This window comes from Labrus mixtus, chromosome 4 (assembly GCF_963584025.1).
Source record: "Labrus mixtus chromosome 4, fLabMix1.1, whole genome shotgun sequence".
Taxonomy (NCBI): Eukaryota; Metazoa; Chordata; class Actinopteri; order Labriformes; family Labridae; genus Labrus; species Labrus mixtus.
The window spans coordinates 12,217,108-12,232,195 of NC_083615.1; the positions used below are offsets into that span (position 1 = coordinate 12,217,108).

At 37.8% G+C, this 15,088-nt stretch overlaps 3 protein-coding genes and 1 non-coding gene across 6 annotated transcripts; 1 reads left to right on the top strand and 3 right to left on the bottom strand.

Moving 5' to 3' along the window:
• Positions 1-1,416: 1,416 nt before the first annotated feature.
• Positions 1,417-4,727, bottom strand: LOC132972806 (interferon-induced transmembrane protein 5-like). The gene is made up of 2 exons (XM_061035901.1): positions 3,882-4,727; positions 1,417-2,457 (listed from the first exon to the last, which is right to left on the bottom strand). Exons 1-2 carry the CDS (start codon positions 4,254-4,256, stop codon positions 2,236-2,238), a joined length of 597 nt encoding a protein of 198 aa, XP_060891884.1. The 5' UTR covers positions 4,257-4,727; the 3' UTR covers positions 1,417-2,235.
• Positions 4,728-5,829: 1,102 nt separating this feature from the next.
• trnam-cau (transfer RNA methionine (anticodon CAU)) lies at positions 5,830-5,901 on the bottom strand. The gene has a single exon. It is a non-coding gene; the product is annotated as a tRNA-Met (tRNA).
• Positions 5,902-6,785: 884 nt separating this feature from the next.
• LOC132972807 (mannose-binding protein C-like) lies at positions 6,786-9,749 on the bottom strand. Of its 3 annotated transcripts, none has more exons than XM_061035904.1 (5): positions 9,645-9,749; positions 9,154-9,310; positions 8,804-8,872; positions 7,768-7,833; positions 6,786-7,517 (listed from the first exon to the last, which is right to left on the bottom strand). In XM_061035904.1, the coding sequence occupies exons 1-5, from the start codon at positions 9,711-9,713 to the stop codon at positions 7,135-7,137; spliced, it is 744 nt and encodes a 247-aa protein (XP_060891887.1). In that variant the 5' UTR covers positions 9,714-9,749; the 3' UTR covers positions 6,786-7,134. The 3 variants fall into 3 exon arrangements, with proteins under 3 accessions (XP_060891887.1, XP_060891886.1, XP_060891888.1); XM_061035903.1 differs by having other exon boundaries at positions 9,154-9,313; positions 9,645-9,728; XM_061035905.1 differs by having other exon boundaries at positions 9,154-9,716.
• Positions 9,750-10,221: 472 nt separating this feature from the next.
• Positions 10,222-13,454, top strand: LOC132972808 (mannose-binding protein C-like). Its single transcript, XM_061035906.1, has 5 exons — positions 10,222-10,368; positions 10,669-10,849; positions 11,030-11,098; positions 12,326-12,391; positions 12,486-13,454. The coding sequence occupies exons 2-5, from the start codon at positions 10,678-10,680 to the stop codon at positions 12,860-12,862; spliced, it is 684 nt and encodes a 227-aa protein (XP_060891889.1). The 5' UTR covers positions 10,222-10,368; positions 10,669-10,677; the 3' UTR covers positions 12,863-13,454.
• The last annotated feature ends 1,634 nt before the right edge of the window (positions 13,455-15,088 follow it).

The window sequence follows — 15,088 nt, forward strand, 5'->3', positions numbered from 1 at the left end:
GCAAAGGAGAGGCTTCTAATATGATGGGAGTCTGGATGGTGGGAGGTCTGCAGGAGCAAGTCTTCAGACAAGAGACGAGGAGGGAGCCTCTGAGGGACATTCAGATTTAGTCTTTGTATGTGTGTGTTTAAAATGCTCAATGCAAGTAAAAACTTTATGTAAGCCAACCCCCTGTCTGTAACTAATGCAAAAAAAAAAAAATTGTGTTCGTTGTTCAACTCTGAAATCATCCAATAGGATTTTGTTTCTATTTCAAGGCTAAGTCTGTCAGTCCTGGAAGGAACAGCAACCACACAGAAACACAGTTGGCAGGCGCTTTTACAGAAGCCCTTTTTTTTAAACCTATAAATGTTCTGTCTGTAGCTCCATGTTCTTCTCCATAATTTAACAAAAATATGAATCCATCGCAGTATTACATCAGATGAAAATATTTTCCTTGTCTGGTGTCTTATTTTATTCGTATTTCTACGGGATTTATCATTCCAAACGTGTGCCTTTAGAAAGCTAAACTTCAGCATAGTAATTTTCCCTCCCAACCTGAATCTGTACTGGCGAGCTTTAAGGTGGTACCAAACATGAAAAAGAGCCTTCATATCTCACTATATGTTGTAATAATGCACATTAAGTAGATTATCATCTTTGTACAACTCACTCTGTCTCTGTACTTCATAAAGTCAACTTTTGCTCCCTTGGTAACACACTGCACATTTCTGTAGAAAATATACAGCAAATAGGTTTATTGTACATACTTTGTTCTGGCTCCATTTTTTCAATCCAAGTGTTGTTTTGATGTACAAATACTTTTAGAGGGAAGAACTGAGACAAATGAGTTATCCTAAACTTCTACATTTATATTGTATTTCATTTGTACTTGGCTCTAGAAGTACTGCTGTCCACTTTGAAATGCACCAAAATGGTAACACAAATTCCTTCTGTGTTTAAACCATCGAGGCCCAATTCTGCTTCTGATCATTAAAAATATCCTTTCATCTGTTTCATCAAAGGGTTAATACAAAACATGCATATCTTTCTACGACATGCAGCATTCAAACTGTGATAAACCTAAAACCTGCGAGCAGATTAGAAATAAGCAGCAGGCCTCCACATTGCTGCTGTCACCTCTGTAGTGGTCTGCCTGGGCAGCCCTGCCTTAGACATAGTCTAAAAAGGATGATCTGTTTATAGTCGGTACAGCAGCAGGCGCACAGCTGGGTTTAAAACAACCGTGCCTTGTCCTTTCCCTCAGATTCGGCCCAGGATCAAACCAACGACACCCTTAATAATCAGGAATGGGTGCAGGTGCAGCAGCAGAGGCGCAGGACCTATTTAAAGGGAATCCCTCATTCAGTGGTGGAGAGGGGAAAGGCCTGAAAATGTTCAGAAGATTTATATGTTGAAAAAATTAAGACTGGAGTGTTTTTCAATGAAACACTGTATCTGGTTTATTAAGCTCACTCACAAGATGTCAGTAATACGATTATGTAACACAATAAAATACTTAAAAAAAAAACATGAATAATGATAAAACATAGATGTATATGAAAACAGAAATATGATCTAAAACCTGTGGAAGGAACAGAATAAGTGACTATTAATGAGAGGTGAAGGTTGATGTCCTTTGTCAAGTGGCTTTTCATCATCCTAACATTCAGACTTTCACTTCTTTTCTCCTCTCTCCTCCGTCTAACCTGAACCAGAGATCATTACAGCTGTCTTAAGATTTTCCTTTCAACATAAATACAACAATAAATACGTCAGAAATGACCCCGAGTATAGCTCTCAGCCTGGATTCAGCTCCTATAGTCTTTCTGTTCCATACTCGTCTTTTTTTTTTTTTTTTTTTTAGGCTCCTCAGTCTTTGACTTCACATTTAAACTGACCGTGTCTGGGAGACTTACTGGTTATAATACTGATGGTACCATTAGAGATGCACAAATACTAAAAGCCATACACTCATGATCCCCTAAAAGAAGTATGTTTTATATTTTGTGTTAGCTCCAATGTTCTTGTCAAATGACCTGTTTTATTCTTTAATTGGCCGAATATGTGATGCTAACATTTAAATATGTGCACCTCAGAGATGACTTTCTTAAACGCTTTGCTTAAACTAGAAGACATTTAAAGGAGTTTTTTTTTTAAAGTCAGCTTTCATCTGCTGAATCCAATCAAAATCACTCTCCTTATTAGTGTGAATGTGTTGTCTTTGAGACTATTTTTTTTCTTCTCCATCTGCATCTACCAGCTGAACAGTTTCATGAAGTTTTGGAATCCGTCCTCTCCTAAGAAGTCGAAGGAGCCCTGGGACGTTCCCAGGTGGACGAGCAGGAGGACGAGCAGGACGACGGCCAGAAGTGGAATCAGCAGGTTCCAGCCGGCTGCCAGGATGTTGTACCACTTGGCTTTGTCCGAACACTCCTGGGCCAGAAGCAGATTTCCCTGAGTCTTCTGGTCCCTGGCCTTCAAAGACACAAAGACACACACAGACATTCACATTATTATCTACAAACATTTAAGCCGATATTTACTAAAGCATAAATAAAGACAGCGGGAAAAAATCCTTGTTTAACCCTAACGCCAGCTCTGTATGTATGAGCCAATGTGCTGAGTTAGTGTCTACACCCAGTTACACTTTAAATGGTGAAGGTGGGAGGGCAAACAAAGGCTTATTATAATGTTTGACAGGGGGTTGTTTAAAACATGTTCTCTAATCATCATATACTGCCCACTTGTTCCCCTTAGTGTGCAGACTCAAGGTTGTGGAAGGGAGGAGTGATGTTAAATCCTTGAGCAACTCCTATCTGTATACTTTGGAACAGCCCAGGCTGAGTCTTTTCCTCGCCCTCTCTAATTTCCCATGAGCACTTGCCCATTAGGAGGATGCCAATTATGCCTTTTTTAAACTCCTCAGACGAGCATCCAGTGGCTGCCTTTAATTTGACTTCTGAGCCAATACTAGGTCTGTGATTCAGAGTTTTACCCAATGCAGACACATGAAAGATAAAAAAAAAAAAAAAAAAGATGTATCCACGCCCTTTTAGTGGTGAGGTTTTTTTTGTCCAGGTAGTAGCACAGCTTGTCCAGTCCAGCTCTGTACAAGGCATTTTGAGTCGTCTTAACATGAGAAAAGGTTTTGTTTTGGTTTGCGTTCCTGTTTTCTACACAGCCCCATTCCTGCGGTGAAGGGCGCACCAACTTTCTCCTGTGTTTGTGCCATCCTACTAGGGAGAATAACAAGTGCTATGATGATTTGAATGTATGGCTTTTCATTTTAGAACAGAAATCTTCCTTGCTTGATACACGAGATACATTTTTGAAGGGCAGCAACCGAAATCTGGCAAAGCTAAATACTCTGATCTCACAGCATGGCCTTGTTGGTCTTTTAGACCAACCCTAACCCTAACCCAATGTGGCATATGCCACAACATGCCCAATGTTTCAGAGCTTTCTTTGTCAGCTGGGCCCTTCTTGTGTATTTCTGTCAGAATTAGACAAATTATTTAAATCTTCATAGTGTTGCTGTTTACAGTTTAGTTTGCACATTACTTGTACTAATAAAATGTAACGCTTTACTGCACATTGATCATTTCTAAATTGCTCTCTGTTATGACCAAGTATTCTCCAGTGTTTCTACCTCTGCCGTGTGCTAAAATAATAACTTATTATTAGTAAATGTAACAGATTTGTAGTTGTAAAAAATGAGAAAACGCCTAAAACAGATTTGAAAAGATGACGCTGTAGAAGAGAGACCGACTCAGCCATTGCTTGGGCTTCTTTTACCAGAATAAACTCTTCATGTTTTTTGGACACTTGTTTGTACCACTTTAATGAAACATAGAACATCAAAGAAGTTGATTAAAGAAAAAAAAAGTGCAAGTTCTGACCTTAATGGAGTAGATGAGTGCCATGAACCCCAGGCAGCAGAAGTTAACGTACAAAGTGTTGCACAGCGACCAGACTAGATAGTCCTTGGGAGGGTTCTTGCCGGTGTTGCCCATGTTAACGACAGTGGATCCAGCTGGCTTACGGGCAGACTTACAGTTGGTGAGCGGGGTGCAGTCTGAGGGGAAGTTGTACGAATGGTTATCCATGGTTAGCGTTTGGACAGGTAGATGTTGTTGTCTTCTTGCGAGCCTTCCAGATACCAATGTGTCTGTGGAGAGTAGTGCCCCCCCCTTGAGTGAGAGGCTTATAAAGGCCCATGGAAAGGGAGGTGACCGGGACAGGACACAAGGGCAGGGTCCTTTAATATACAGCATGGTCTGTCATTATGTGGTCAGGCCTGAGAGAGACTGAAATAGAGATGCAGAGAGGCAGAAAGCTGCATGAGAGAGAAGGCAGGGAAAGAGACAGCAAACGATGCATGGGAGCAGTGCTGTATCTAGCAGAAAAACACCCATCACTTCAGGTTTCTCAGAGGTTGTACTGGTGTGATTCAGGTGGGTGTGGTGGGCGGTGGAGGCAGGGCTGTGATGAGCAAAATCCCTTGAAGTGATGGGGAGGAGGAGTTCATCTGAAGCGCTGTCTGCCAGAGGCCTCCAGGGACAAGTCTGTGAAGGGGAGAACTGAGTGGGTACAAAAAGGTCATGTTTAATCACACATTTGGAAAAATTGTTGGAAAGTTCCCTTTGGATTTTTGATCTCAAAGTTACAAGACCTGGAATAAAAATTTAGTCCAGAAACCATCTAAACTGAAAATGTATTTAATTCAAACAAAAGCTGGACGTTTCAGATGTTTTTAAAGGAAAAGGCCAAACATCTTCTTTTTCAAGCTTCTGCTTATTACCTGCCTGTCATTACTTTATAGTTTATGCAAAAATAAACAGATTTTGCTGCTTTAACAATACAGGTCATTTTTAGCCTACAACTGTATCTATTAAAAAAAAAAATTATATTGATGACAGAGATGATTAATATTTTATGATGGAAAAGGTTAGTTGTAAGAAAAGATGTTTCATTGAGGATGGCTTTTTTTAGAATATGATTTTAGCAATTATTAGCAAAATGAATGCTCTAAGTCAAGTCAGACCTTTTGGCCACTGCAGAGATTAGATGTTTTTATTTCTTATGGATTTCTCCAATCAGTGCATTCACAGAAATATTGTTATAGATTTCAAAATGTTTTTCTTGGTGATGTTTGACGTCGTTTCTGAGATTTGGTGTCAAGAGGGTCTAATGAGATTAATCTCACAGGTGTAGCTGTACACAAAAAACAGGAAAAAAAACCCATATTAAGTTTTTGAACAATTTTTAAGGGGAATTTGTACAGTTGGAGAGGTTTACATGTTGACATTTGGAACAACACTGCCCTCTGCTGGCACGTCTGCAGCATAGGGTGCTAAGCATCCAAAGTAATCTTACTGGCCGAGCTGTTATTCTCAATTGGAACAAACGTAAATACTTAACTCATGCAGACTGTAACAGCTGCTGAATGTTAGGATATCTAATGTTGAAAAAGTAAAACTATATGCAACGTTGCGGCTATAATGTAGGCTACAAGTCATGGAAACTTACTTTTGAGACAATGCCAAGCAACAGTTTATCACGGAAAATTGTTTATTTTGTTGCTTCAGTGAGTTAAAACTTTTAAAAGTCCATGTATTTAGTAATCTAAAATAGCGCTGCTGCAGCGATTATAAAACGTACCTACTATGTCAAAGAATTACATTAAATAGCCTATTGTCGATAACTTTTGATACGCGACTGAGAGCATTGTATTTTTAAAAGGTGAACGCTTTCTCTACAAAGTAACTTCTCTGGGACCAACAAAGAAACATTTTCTCGCGATATAAAGCACACAGGAAATAGTTGGGGATTTAAAAATAAAACACTTAGCAGAGGATGGTTTCGATCCATCGACCTCTGGGTTATGGGCCCAGCACGCTTCCGCTGCGCCACTCTGCTACGGAAAATATATCGTGTTAATTGTTGTTTATACAATTGTTCAATAATTATACAACAATTTATACAATATGTTCTCGTGTTTCTCATTTTATTGATGTCTTATTTTGATATTAAATAAATTATCGCTCTTCCGCTTTCTAAAACACATTTAAGCTATCTAAGGCTGGAGGCGATGTCAACATCCATGTTTTTCCGAAACAAAAGCGTCAACTTTAATGCAGAGTCTCTGATGATAACAATATTTAGACGAACACAATGTTTTACCTTCACGATTAATAGGCCGACAATCAGTAGAAATGGGTCAAATTAAAATGACCTTTACCACTGCATAAGAGAAAGTTGGAAGCTTTTCTCTCAATCGGAAAGTTGAATAGGTAATTTGCGAGGCAACTTTCTAAATCAATCACAATAAAAATCTGATATTTAGGCCTAATTAACATTTTAAACCTAAACTTTGCAATTCAGTGTTAGTCTAAAATTAAAGTAGCCTACACCAAAAAGGAAAAGTATTCCTTGTTGTCATGAAAAGTCAGCCCCAATCTAAAATTAACCTCCTTTCTCACAACATAGGCTATGTTGTATTTCATTAACTTCCGGCCAGAAAACAACTGCGTCACATTCATTAACGAGTGTCTGGACTCCATGGGGGGGATTTATTCTCTTTCCATTAGATAGAGTACCTCTACTGTCAAATTAGCCTACATAAACTGCAAATGATAGGAATGGAAAAATATGAATTTAATTTTAAAATTCACACTGTTTTATTCTTTATTGTGCCCTATGCTTTTTAAACAGAGCTTTTGAAAATATTTTGTCATTCTTATTCTTGACAGATGTTCTTTACAGATAAAGAAACAATGCCTTGCTGCCGATGCATTTCATATTTTGTCAGGACAAATTAAGAACCATTGGATAAAAGTGAAAAATAAACTATCACATGAATTACAAATATTATTATCATGAAATAATGTGCCATTTCTTTCCTCAAGAAAGTCCACCAAAAGGATTTCATTGAGCAAGTACACAACAGTTTGAACCCACTGGTCGATTATACATCTTAAACAGGTCCCAGGTTTGAAAAAAAAAAAAGATGAATCCCATTTTAATGGAATAATACCGTAATACTAAACTTAACACTTCAGCTGGAAACCAACAACTTTCTATTAAGTGCTTTATGTGTATACTTTGGCATGCGTTGAATTAAAACACAACTTGCAAGTGATTGGAAACCTTCTATATCTGACAAATGATGAAACCATTCAGGAAGCATTCATGTGTTACACTCCAGACACCGTTTTCTAACAGCATGGTGCAGCCGGCGTCCTGGATAGATCTGTCTGGCTGTCCTGCTCCCCACTTGGTAAAGCTCAGAAGTCGGTTTTTCATATCAGCCCTAAAATTCCCCTCTGCTTTTTTATTGTTGACACCGATCCAGGCCATTTTGTAAACATCCCCAAAGAACTGAGTGATCATGTTGTTCTCCTCCTCGTTCTGAGGCAAAGCCAGCTCTAAGCCTCGCTGGGAGCAGAACTTGACGGCTTCGGAGAAGGAGTCTCTCTGTTTGTTGGACACAAAGTACTTCTGACCAACTCTCCGGACGAAGTCGTAGTTTATAGCTGAAAAGGAGAGGAAATGCAGAAAACCACAAATCGATGAGCAAACACTTTTTAAATAAACTGGTTATTAAATTGTAAATAGCCCTGTGCGACTGAAATACAAGCAAATGCAACAAATTTACCAAACTGAGTCAAATGTGTGAACAAAATGACAATGAAGTTTAAGATGATGTCAGTTTTGATATTTAAATATGTTGGCTTTGAACAGAGCATGATTATCATTCTTGTATTAGTTTATCATGATACTTACTCAACTCTAACTCAACAACACTCTTCTCTAAGGCTTTGAGGTCCGGGCAGCTGGAATCAACGATATCTGGATGAAACAGAAAGAAGTTTAATCACCAAACTTTGTCCATTGTTTAATATTTTATCTTATGCCAACAAGGTCCTTGATAATATTAATGATATAAAACTGGGGGGTCCCGGTAGCTTAGTGGTTGGTACGCACGCCCCATGTACGGAGGCTGTAGTCAACCAAGTTGGTGGCCTGGGAATTGAATCCGACCTGTGGCTCTCTTCCTGCATATCATTTCCTACTCTTTCTCTCCCCCCAATTTCTGACTCTATGCACTGTCCTATCTCTAATTGAATTGAATGGAAACAATTAAACTTAATAACTTGCTTAAAATCATGTATAGGCTACTCCTCCTTCCCCAATATATATATACATATATATATATAAAATATATGAATATGCAATTATTATTGATTATACAAGTTAAACAATACAAGATGTGTCCAACTCCCCAGCAAATTCATACTAGAAAGAGTGCAACAGGTTTCATTTTTCCCATATTATTACATAGGCTGACAATTGTAATCTCGCTGCAGCCTGTTTGATTTTGCATTGTTTATTGCATTTGCAGTGCATTTTCTATTAATGCAGTTGTTTTGTCTTTTTGCAGTATGTTCTTTTATAAGAAGTATGTATCTGTTGTTGCATTTCTTTATGTGTTTTTGAATTTGCATTGTTTCTGGACTTCATCTGTTTCTCTGAATGGAAATCATTTCGACAATATAAACCATGATAATATATAATAAATCATGGTAAAATCAGACTGAACTATAACTACTTTAGCTTGGATGTCACAAAATAATAGTCATGTGTCTTTAACTAAGATTAGGGGGAAAGCAAAGACAAAGTTCATCCTTTTAAAATGAGCGTTTATCTTCCTGTGTCTGCCCATTGTCTAACAACTATACCATAGCTGATATTTCACTGTTCAGTATAATGAAGAACAGAAATGTGCTCAAATTTAACTTGAAAACTTGAAATACCTTACCTTGTGAACATATCCCACTCAATCCAGGTCTTCCAGGCTCCCCAGGCAGTCCACTGTATCCTTTGTCCCCTGAAGAGGAGAGAAATTGACAGTAAACAAGACATTATCAAATGTCCACTCTTCTTAGCAGACACACACAAATAAACAAAAAAATATAGAAGTTAGGTCTAGGTTGAGTTTAGGTCAAAGTTTGATTTTGAGAAGTTGGAGGTAGGTTCAAGTGTGAGAATTCAACAAACAGTCGGTCCGACATTTAAGTTCAAGAATTCAGACAAAAAATGTCTCAAGTTTGGTTAGGAATAATATATTGAGAAAATATATTGTTGTGAAGTTAATAATCTAAAAAATACCTTTTAACCCCTTTAATCCAGGTAAACCAGGTGAACCAGTTCTCCCATCAACTCCTGGAAGACCTGGGTCACCTTTGGGTCCAGGACAACCTTGAAGTTGACTGAGGCAAACAGGAGCCATCAAGCAGACGATGTAGGATAATAGACACAGCCTCATCTCCTCAATGAAGATGTAAACTATCTAAAATGTAGATTAGCATTTCCAGTGGCATCAGAGATATCTGGACTATGGACTCGAAGGTGTTCATTTACAGATTCACAAGGACAATAATAATGCAGTCTGAATGGATGTGCAAGTTTGCAGAAATAACTGTACTTCAAGATCAAGGCAAACAGGATGAGCAGAAAAGTTATTGCCATAAATACTTCTTTATCTTTGATGCATCTCACAGCATTAAACCAAAATTCTTCGTCTGTAAAGCACTGCAAAAAACCTACAAAAAATTAAATCCTGTGCAAACAAAGGTAAGGAAATAAAACCAACAACTCACCGTATTAACAAAGGATCTGCTCGGAGTACTTCTTCTTGTAATCCTGACTGAGAAAACTGACTGAGACATTAGCTTAACATCATGAAAAAGGAATTTTGCTCCACAGTAAACAACAGATGTAATGTATCTTTTGGGATTTGGAGAAGAAGATCACATGAGTTCAAAACCACCCTTCCTTTCCTTTCCTTTTTACCAGCGATCACAGGGATTATAGAGAAAACAAATCTATGTTTAAATATGCCAAATGTATCTATCTATCCATCTATCTATCTATCTATCTATCCATCTATCTATCTATCTATCTATCTATCTACCAACCATCTATCCATCTATCTATCTATCTATCTATCCATCTATCTATCTAGCTATCTATCCATCTATCTATCTATCTATCTATCTATCTATCTATCTATCTATCTATCTACCAACCATCTATCCATCCAAATCAATCAAGTTTGTTTTATACAAAGAAGACATTTTAATGTGTGGTAAAGATATTTGGGTTTTCACTATGATCTGCCATTGCTGGTTGAAGACGAGGGGAGGGTGTTGGCCCTTCGATGATCTTCTACTCTATGCTATGTATCCCAAAGGAGATTTGGCATCTGTTGTTTATTCTGGACTGAAATTCCTTTTTCCTGAGTCTAACATAATATTTCAAGTGAGTTTACTTATGAAGATGTGAAGCAGAAGCACAACCAACAGAGCCGTCTCCCTTCATACAGTAAGTCCGCTCTGCTTACTTTACCCATCATTTCATGTTTTTAATTTGTTTTTAAGTGGTTGTATGATATGCTGATTGTCTGTTTAGTGCTGTGAAATACATTCAAGTTGAAGGAGTAATAAAACAAATGTATTTATGTATATTCTGCACCCATACATATACTGTATATCTGTGTAAATGGAATTTACTTTTAATTGACAACAAGCTACTAGAGAACTACTGGAGCCATGCACATTTTTTTCTTCCTCTCCTGATGTAAAAAGACACATGTGATATTATTTTTCCAGTTGTGTTCTGCAGTTCTGCATTATGGAGATGTGGCTGTTTCGTTTCTGTGTTGTTTTCTGCACTATCTGCTGGATGGCTCCTATTGGTTTCAGTCAACTTCAACGTCCCAAAGGTAATAGAGGACCTTCTGGGTTACCAGGTCTTCCCGGTAGAGATGGTGTAACTGGATATACTGGTAAACCAGGCCCTCGAGGTTGGTATAATGAATTCATGGGTTAGGGTTCGTTTTGTAGCCAGAATGAAAAAATCTGCAAAATTCTTCATCCTCCCATGTTACTTTCCTAAAATCTTTCTTCACTTTGCTCTTTGAATCTGCTGAGGTGACATGACAATTGTTATAGATTTGTTTATTGTCTGTTTCATTCCGCTTGAGGGGATTCTGGAGAAAAAGGGTCGACAGGAGTTCCTGGATTTCCTGGACCTCGAACGTTGTGTACACAAGGTAATACTGAATGGAGTTTGTTGAAGATCCCATTTAACATTTATTTCACCTTTCATGTTGTCCGTCTGTGAAACTTATTTGGTAGCTGTGCATGATTTGCAGCTAAAATCCTATATATATTTATATTATACTGGCATCTGTAAAAACACAAAACATTACAGCCTCTGCCTGAAGAGGTTCGTTTTAGTTACTGATTCTTTAAGGCCGCAGTCCTCACATTCATATTTTCTTCTGATTGGCCAGCTCTGTGGAAGGCTTCTGAGGGAATAATGCTGCAGGGCTACAGGGCTACTCCTCAGAGCTGGGAGAAGAGCCTAAAGTGGTTTCCTGAGCTTACGTAGAGGCTTGAAACCATCTCGTGACATTCTTTGTTTCATATCAGAGAACTATGGCTTCATTTACAGAACAATCTGCAGACTTTTCCTGGGATTAATCAAACATACCTTTTCTCATGATCTGAAGATTTACTTTTTTTTAGAAAAACGGCAAAAAACATCCTGACTATTTTCACAAGGCAGCAATTTTCCTCTTGTTGTAACGTTATGTGAATTTGCAGACACGGACACCAATATTACATCACTGTGGAATCAATATGAATGTCTTAGAGCGTAATGAGTGGAGCTTCTTGACGTCGCTGTTGCAGAATTGCACTCTTTATATGTGGCTACTACGTTTTTGAAGGAGTGACTGAGTGCTAATGTTATTTTTGATAGGAATGTGTTATATGATACAATTAGAAAGATTTAAAGTCCTAGCTAAAGTTTATATTAGTAGTTATTGGATGTTTTCATACATGTTGTTTACCTTTAAATATATGGCTCTATCCTCAAGGCGGTCGCCAAATTGGGGCTACTGTCTTAAACTAACTTTTGGTCAACCTATAACAGCCAGTCAACCCCAATACAGTTTGTGCCGATAAAGAAATGAGCTATTCAGACCAAATTTTTGTATTTATGCAGGCTGTAAACATTTTTATTTCTGCTGTAAAATTGGCAATTTTGAATGGGTGTGTATGTGACATCCGGGGCCTTTGCAGCCAGCCCCAAGTGGACACATGTGGAATTGCAGGTTTTTGTACGTGTCTTCTTCGCTTGCCTGGAACAAAGCAGTATGACATCAAAGCATAATTTTAACTTCCCAACTTAAGCATGACTGCAAAGGAAAATGGCCACCATCTTAATACAAAGTCACAAAGTATGTTGCTTTAACTTGCTCTGTTTGCTCCAGATGACACTGATTCCAGTTGCCCGGACTCCGAAGCCTTAAAAGCGAGAGTTGCTAAGTTACAACTGGGTAAGTTTTACCATGATATTCTCTTGTAATCAAAGACCACCGTTACTTTTTTCTTTTGCTTGTTAATTTCCTGCATTATTTGTAATCCTTTCAGCTATAAACTACGACTTTGTCCGGAGAGTTGGTCAGAAGTACTTTGTGTCCAACAAACAGAGAGACTCCTTCTCCGAAGCCGTCAAGTTCTGCTCCCAGCGAGGCTTAGAGCTGGCATTGCCTCAGAACGAGGAGGAGAACAACATGATCACTCAGTTCTTTGGGGACAATTACAATATTGCCTGGATCGGTGTCAACAATAAAAAAGGGAATTTTGGGGCTGATATGAAAAACCGACCTCTGATCTTTACCAAATGGGGAGCAGGACAGCCAGACAGATCTATCCAGGACACCAGCTGCACCATGCTGTTAGAAAACGGTGTCTGGAGTGTAACACGGGAATCCTTCCTCAATAATTACATCATTTGTCAGATATAGAGTCCCAAACCCTTGTCCCACTGTAATGTGAGGCACAACAAATGTTTCCATATAAAGTACCTGATGTAGGGGGACTTAGTCATTTTTTAAAAGGGTATAAATATGGTATTGAGTTCACTGTGCATGACAAGGGTAGAAATGATTTCTAAACCAGTTACAGAACTACGTCCCATTACAATCACAGTCTGCTGCTGATGGTGCTGCCGGGGGCGTCGCTCCGATTCTGGGCGGATTCTGGGCCCCATGAAAATATACCACAGCAAACCCTGCACAATCATTATAACCACATCTCCATTACGCACACCCATTCAAGTTTTGAATACCCATATTGTTGTGTAACATTCTGAAGATTTGAGTTAAATAATCACTAGATAGAAAGAAAGCATATTTCCTCAGTAACATCTCATATATTTAACAAACATTCAAAAAAGTCATGTATGTGGGAGATGTAGAGAAGTACTCATACTCTTATTATGTTGCAATAAAATACAATTATTAACTGCTTTACACTCGATGCATAACTTGTCTGTAACTCACTCACAAATGTTATCTTTACAATAATTTCAATAAATGAAACCATGTAATGAAGCCATCCTTGCAGCAGTTGGACCATTTTTTAAGCACCTTAAAGGAAATTGCAAGATTTTTTTTAGTTACAAAATTTATATTTTTAACCCCTTTGTGAGAAACACAATTAATGTCTGGCACAATGTACAGTCATTTCTTGGTGAATCTACTTTGTTTTCTGGCTTTTCACCAATATGGGGGAATGATAACTTCTCTCCTGGCAAAAAAAGACCAATGCTTTAAAATGTGGGCAACAAAGGGCATCTAAAAAAGTTATGGGTCTATATAAGGAAGGCAAACTAACTCCATTTGAAGAACTTAGAGTTGAATATGACATACCTCGGACACAGTTTTTTAAATATTTACTGTTAAGGAGCTTTGTTTATGCACAGACGCACTCCTATATACAACCCCCTTTGTCCTATTAGAAAACTTAGCAGTGAATAATTGTACTGGCAAGGGTCAGATATCCTTACTCTATAACATACTGGTGAAAAATCATAAAGACTCTACTGAGCATAAGAAAACTCAATGGGCAAATGACTTACAAAAAGATATCTCGGAGGAGGACTGGAGGGAATTGTGTTCGAAAGCTCAACTCCTAACAATAAATACCCATCTCAGACTGATTCAATATAATTGGATTCAATATAATATATTACTCCGGATAGACTGAATAAGATGAATCCAAATATTCCTGTTATCTGTGTTAAATGCAATGTCGAAAAGGGCACCTTATTTCACTGTCTGTGGGACTGTCCTGAGATGCGAAAGTTCTGGAATGAAGTTATAAAATGCATTTCTCAGATGACCTTGAATCCAGTACCCGACTGCCCTACACTTTGTATTCTTAATTTGTATCCGAAGGACTGTATGCAGCAAAGAGAAGAAAATTACTGACTTGTGTTTGACGTGCTGGAAAGACGTCAAGAGCCCTTCGGCTGGTCGCTGGTTGAAAGAACTATCAGCATGCCTTGTCCTTGAAAAGTTAACATACACAATGAAAAAGAAATCAGCCAAATTCAAAGAGATCTGGAATCCCTTCCTTGCATTCTTAAAGGAATGTGAAATTGAAGAAACTCTGGCAACTTTAAGGTGATATGTCCCTAACTGTCCATACCATGTGATGCTAAGCTGTGTATGATTACATAATGTCGTTACCCAGTTTTGCGTTTTGTTTTGTCTTTAGGTCTGTCTTTTCTTTTCTTTAACTATCTATTTTTCCTTTGGGGTGGGGGGAGTGGATTTTCTTTTTCTTTTTTTTTATATAGTTTGACTGTAATATGCTTTGTTAAATGTATTAAAATGTATTTTTTGTAAAATGTAAAAAACTCAATAAATACATGTCAAAAAGAAAAAAAAAAAAGAAATGTATATTTTACTCCAAAATCAATATTTCACTTTTTAAATTGTTTAAACGTGTCAAATCAAGCATTCAGATTACACTGCAATGAGAAAGACATATATCCTCTTCTATTGGCAATCTTTTACAGTTTATATATTTTCTAAGTCTTTTAATTATACAGTCTAATAGCATTTTAAAAAATAATAATCTAAAACTCAATCAGATTCAGCCAAACTTTAAGCTATGACCTTTAAAAACAATTACAATTTCTATGACCATGTTGATGGGTTTGGGGGTAATAAGGGATCTTTATA

Bases quoted from the DNA above. Each gene is read 5' to 3' on its own strand.
- LOC132972806 (XM_061035901.1), bottom strand. From the start codon at position 4,256: ATGCTGTATATTAAAGGACCCTGCCCTTGTGTCCTGTCCCGGTCACCT. The intron at 2,458-3,881 runs GTCAGAACTTGC...GTGTCTTTGAAG, and splicing joins CACTCATCTACTCCATTAAG to GCCAGGGACCAGAAGACTCA.
- LOC132972807 (XM_061035903.1), bottom strand. From the start codon at position 9,713: ATGTCTCAGTCAGTTTTCTCAGTCAGGATTACAAGAAGAAGTACTCCG. The intron at 9,314-9,644 runs GTGAGTTGTTGG...ATCTTCATTGAG, and splicing joins GCAGATCCTTTGTTAATACG to GAGATGAGGCTGTGTCTATT. The intron at 7,834-8,803 runs GTAAGGTATTTC...TGTTTCATCCAG, and splicing joins GAGTGGGATATGTTCACAAG to ATATCGTTGATTCCAGCTGC.
- LOC132972808 (XM_061035906.1), top strand. From the start codon at position 10,678: ATGGAGATGTGGCTGTTTCGTTTCTGTGTTGTTTTCTGCACTATCTGC. The intron at 11,099-12,325 runs GTAATACTGAAT...TGTTTGCTCCAG, and splicing joins TCGAACGTTGTGTACACAAG to ATGACACTGATTCCAGTTGC. The intron at 12,392-12,485 runs GTAAGTTTTACC...TAATCCTTTCAG, and splicing joins AGTTGCTAAGTTACAACTGG to CTATAAACTACGACTTTGTC.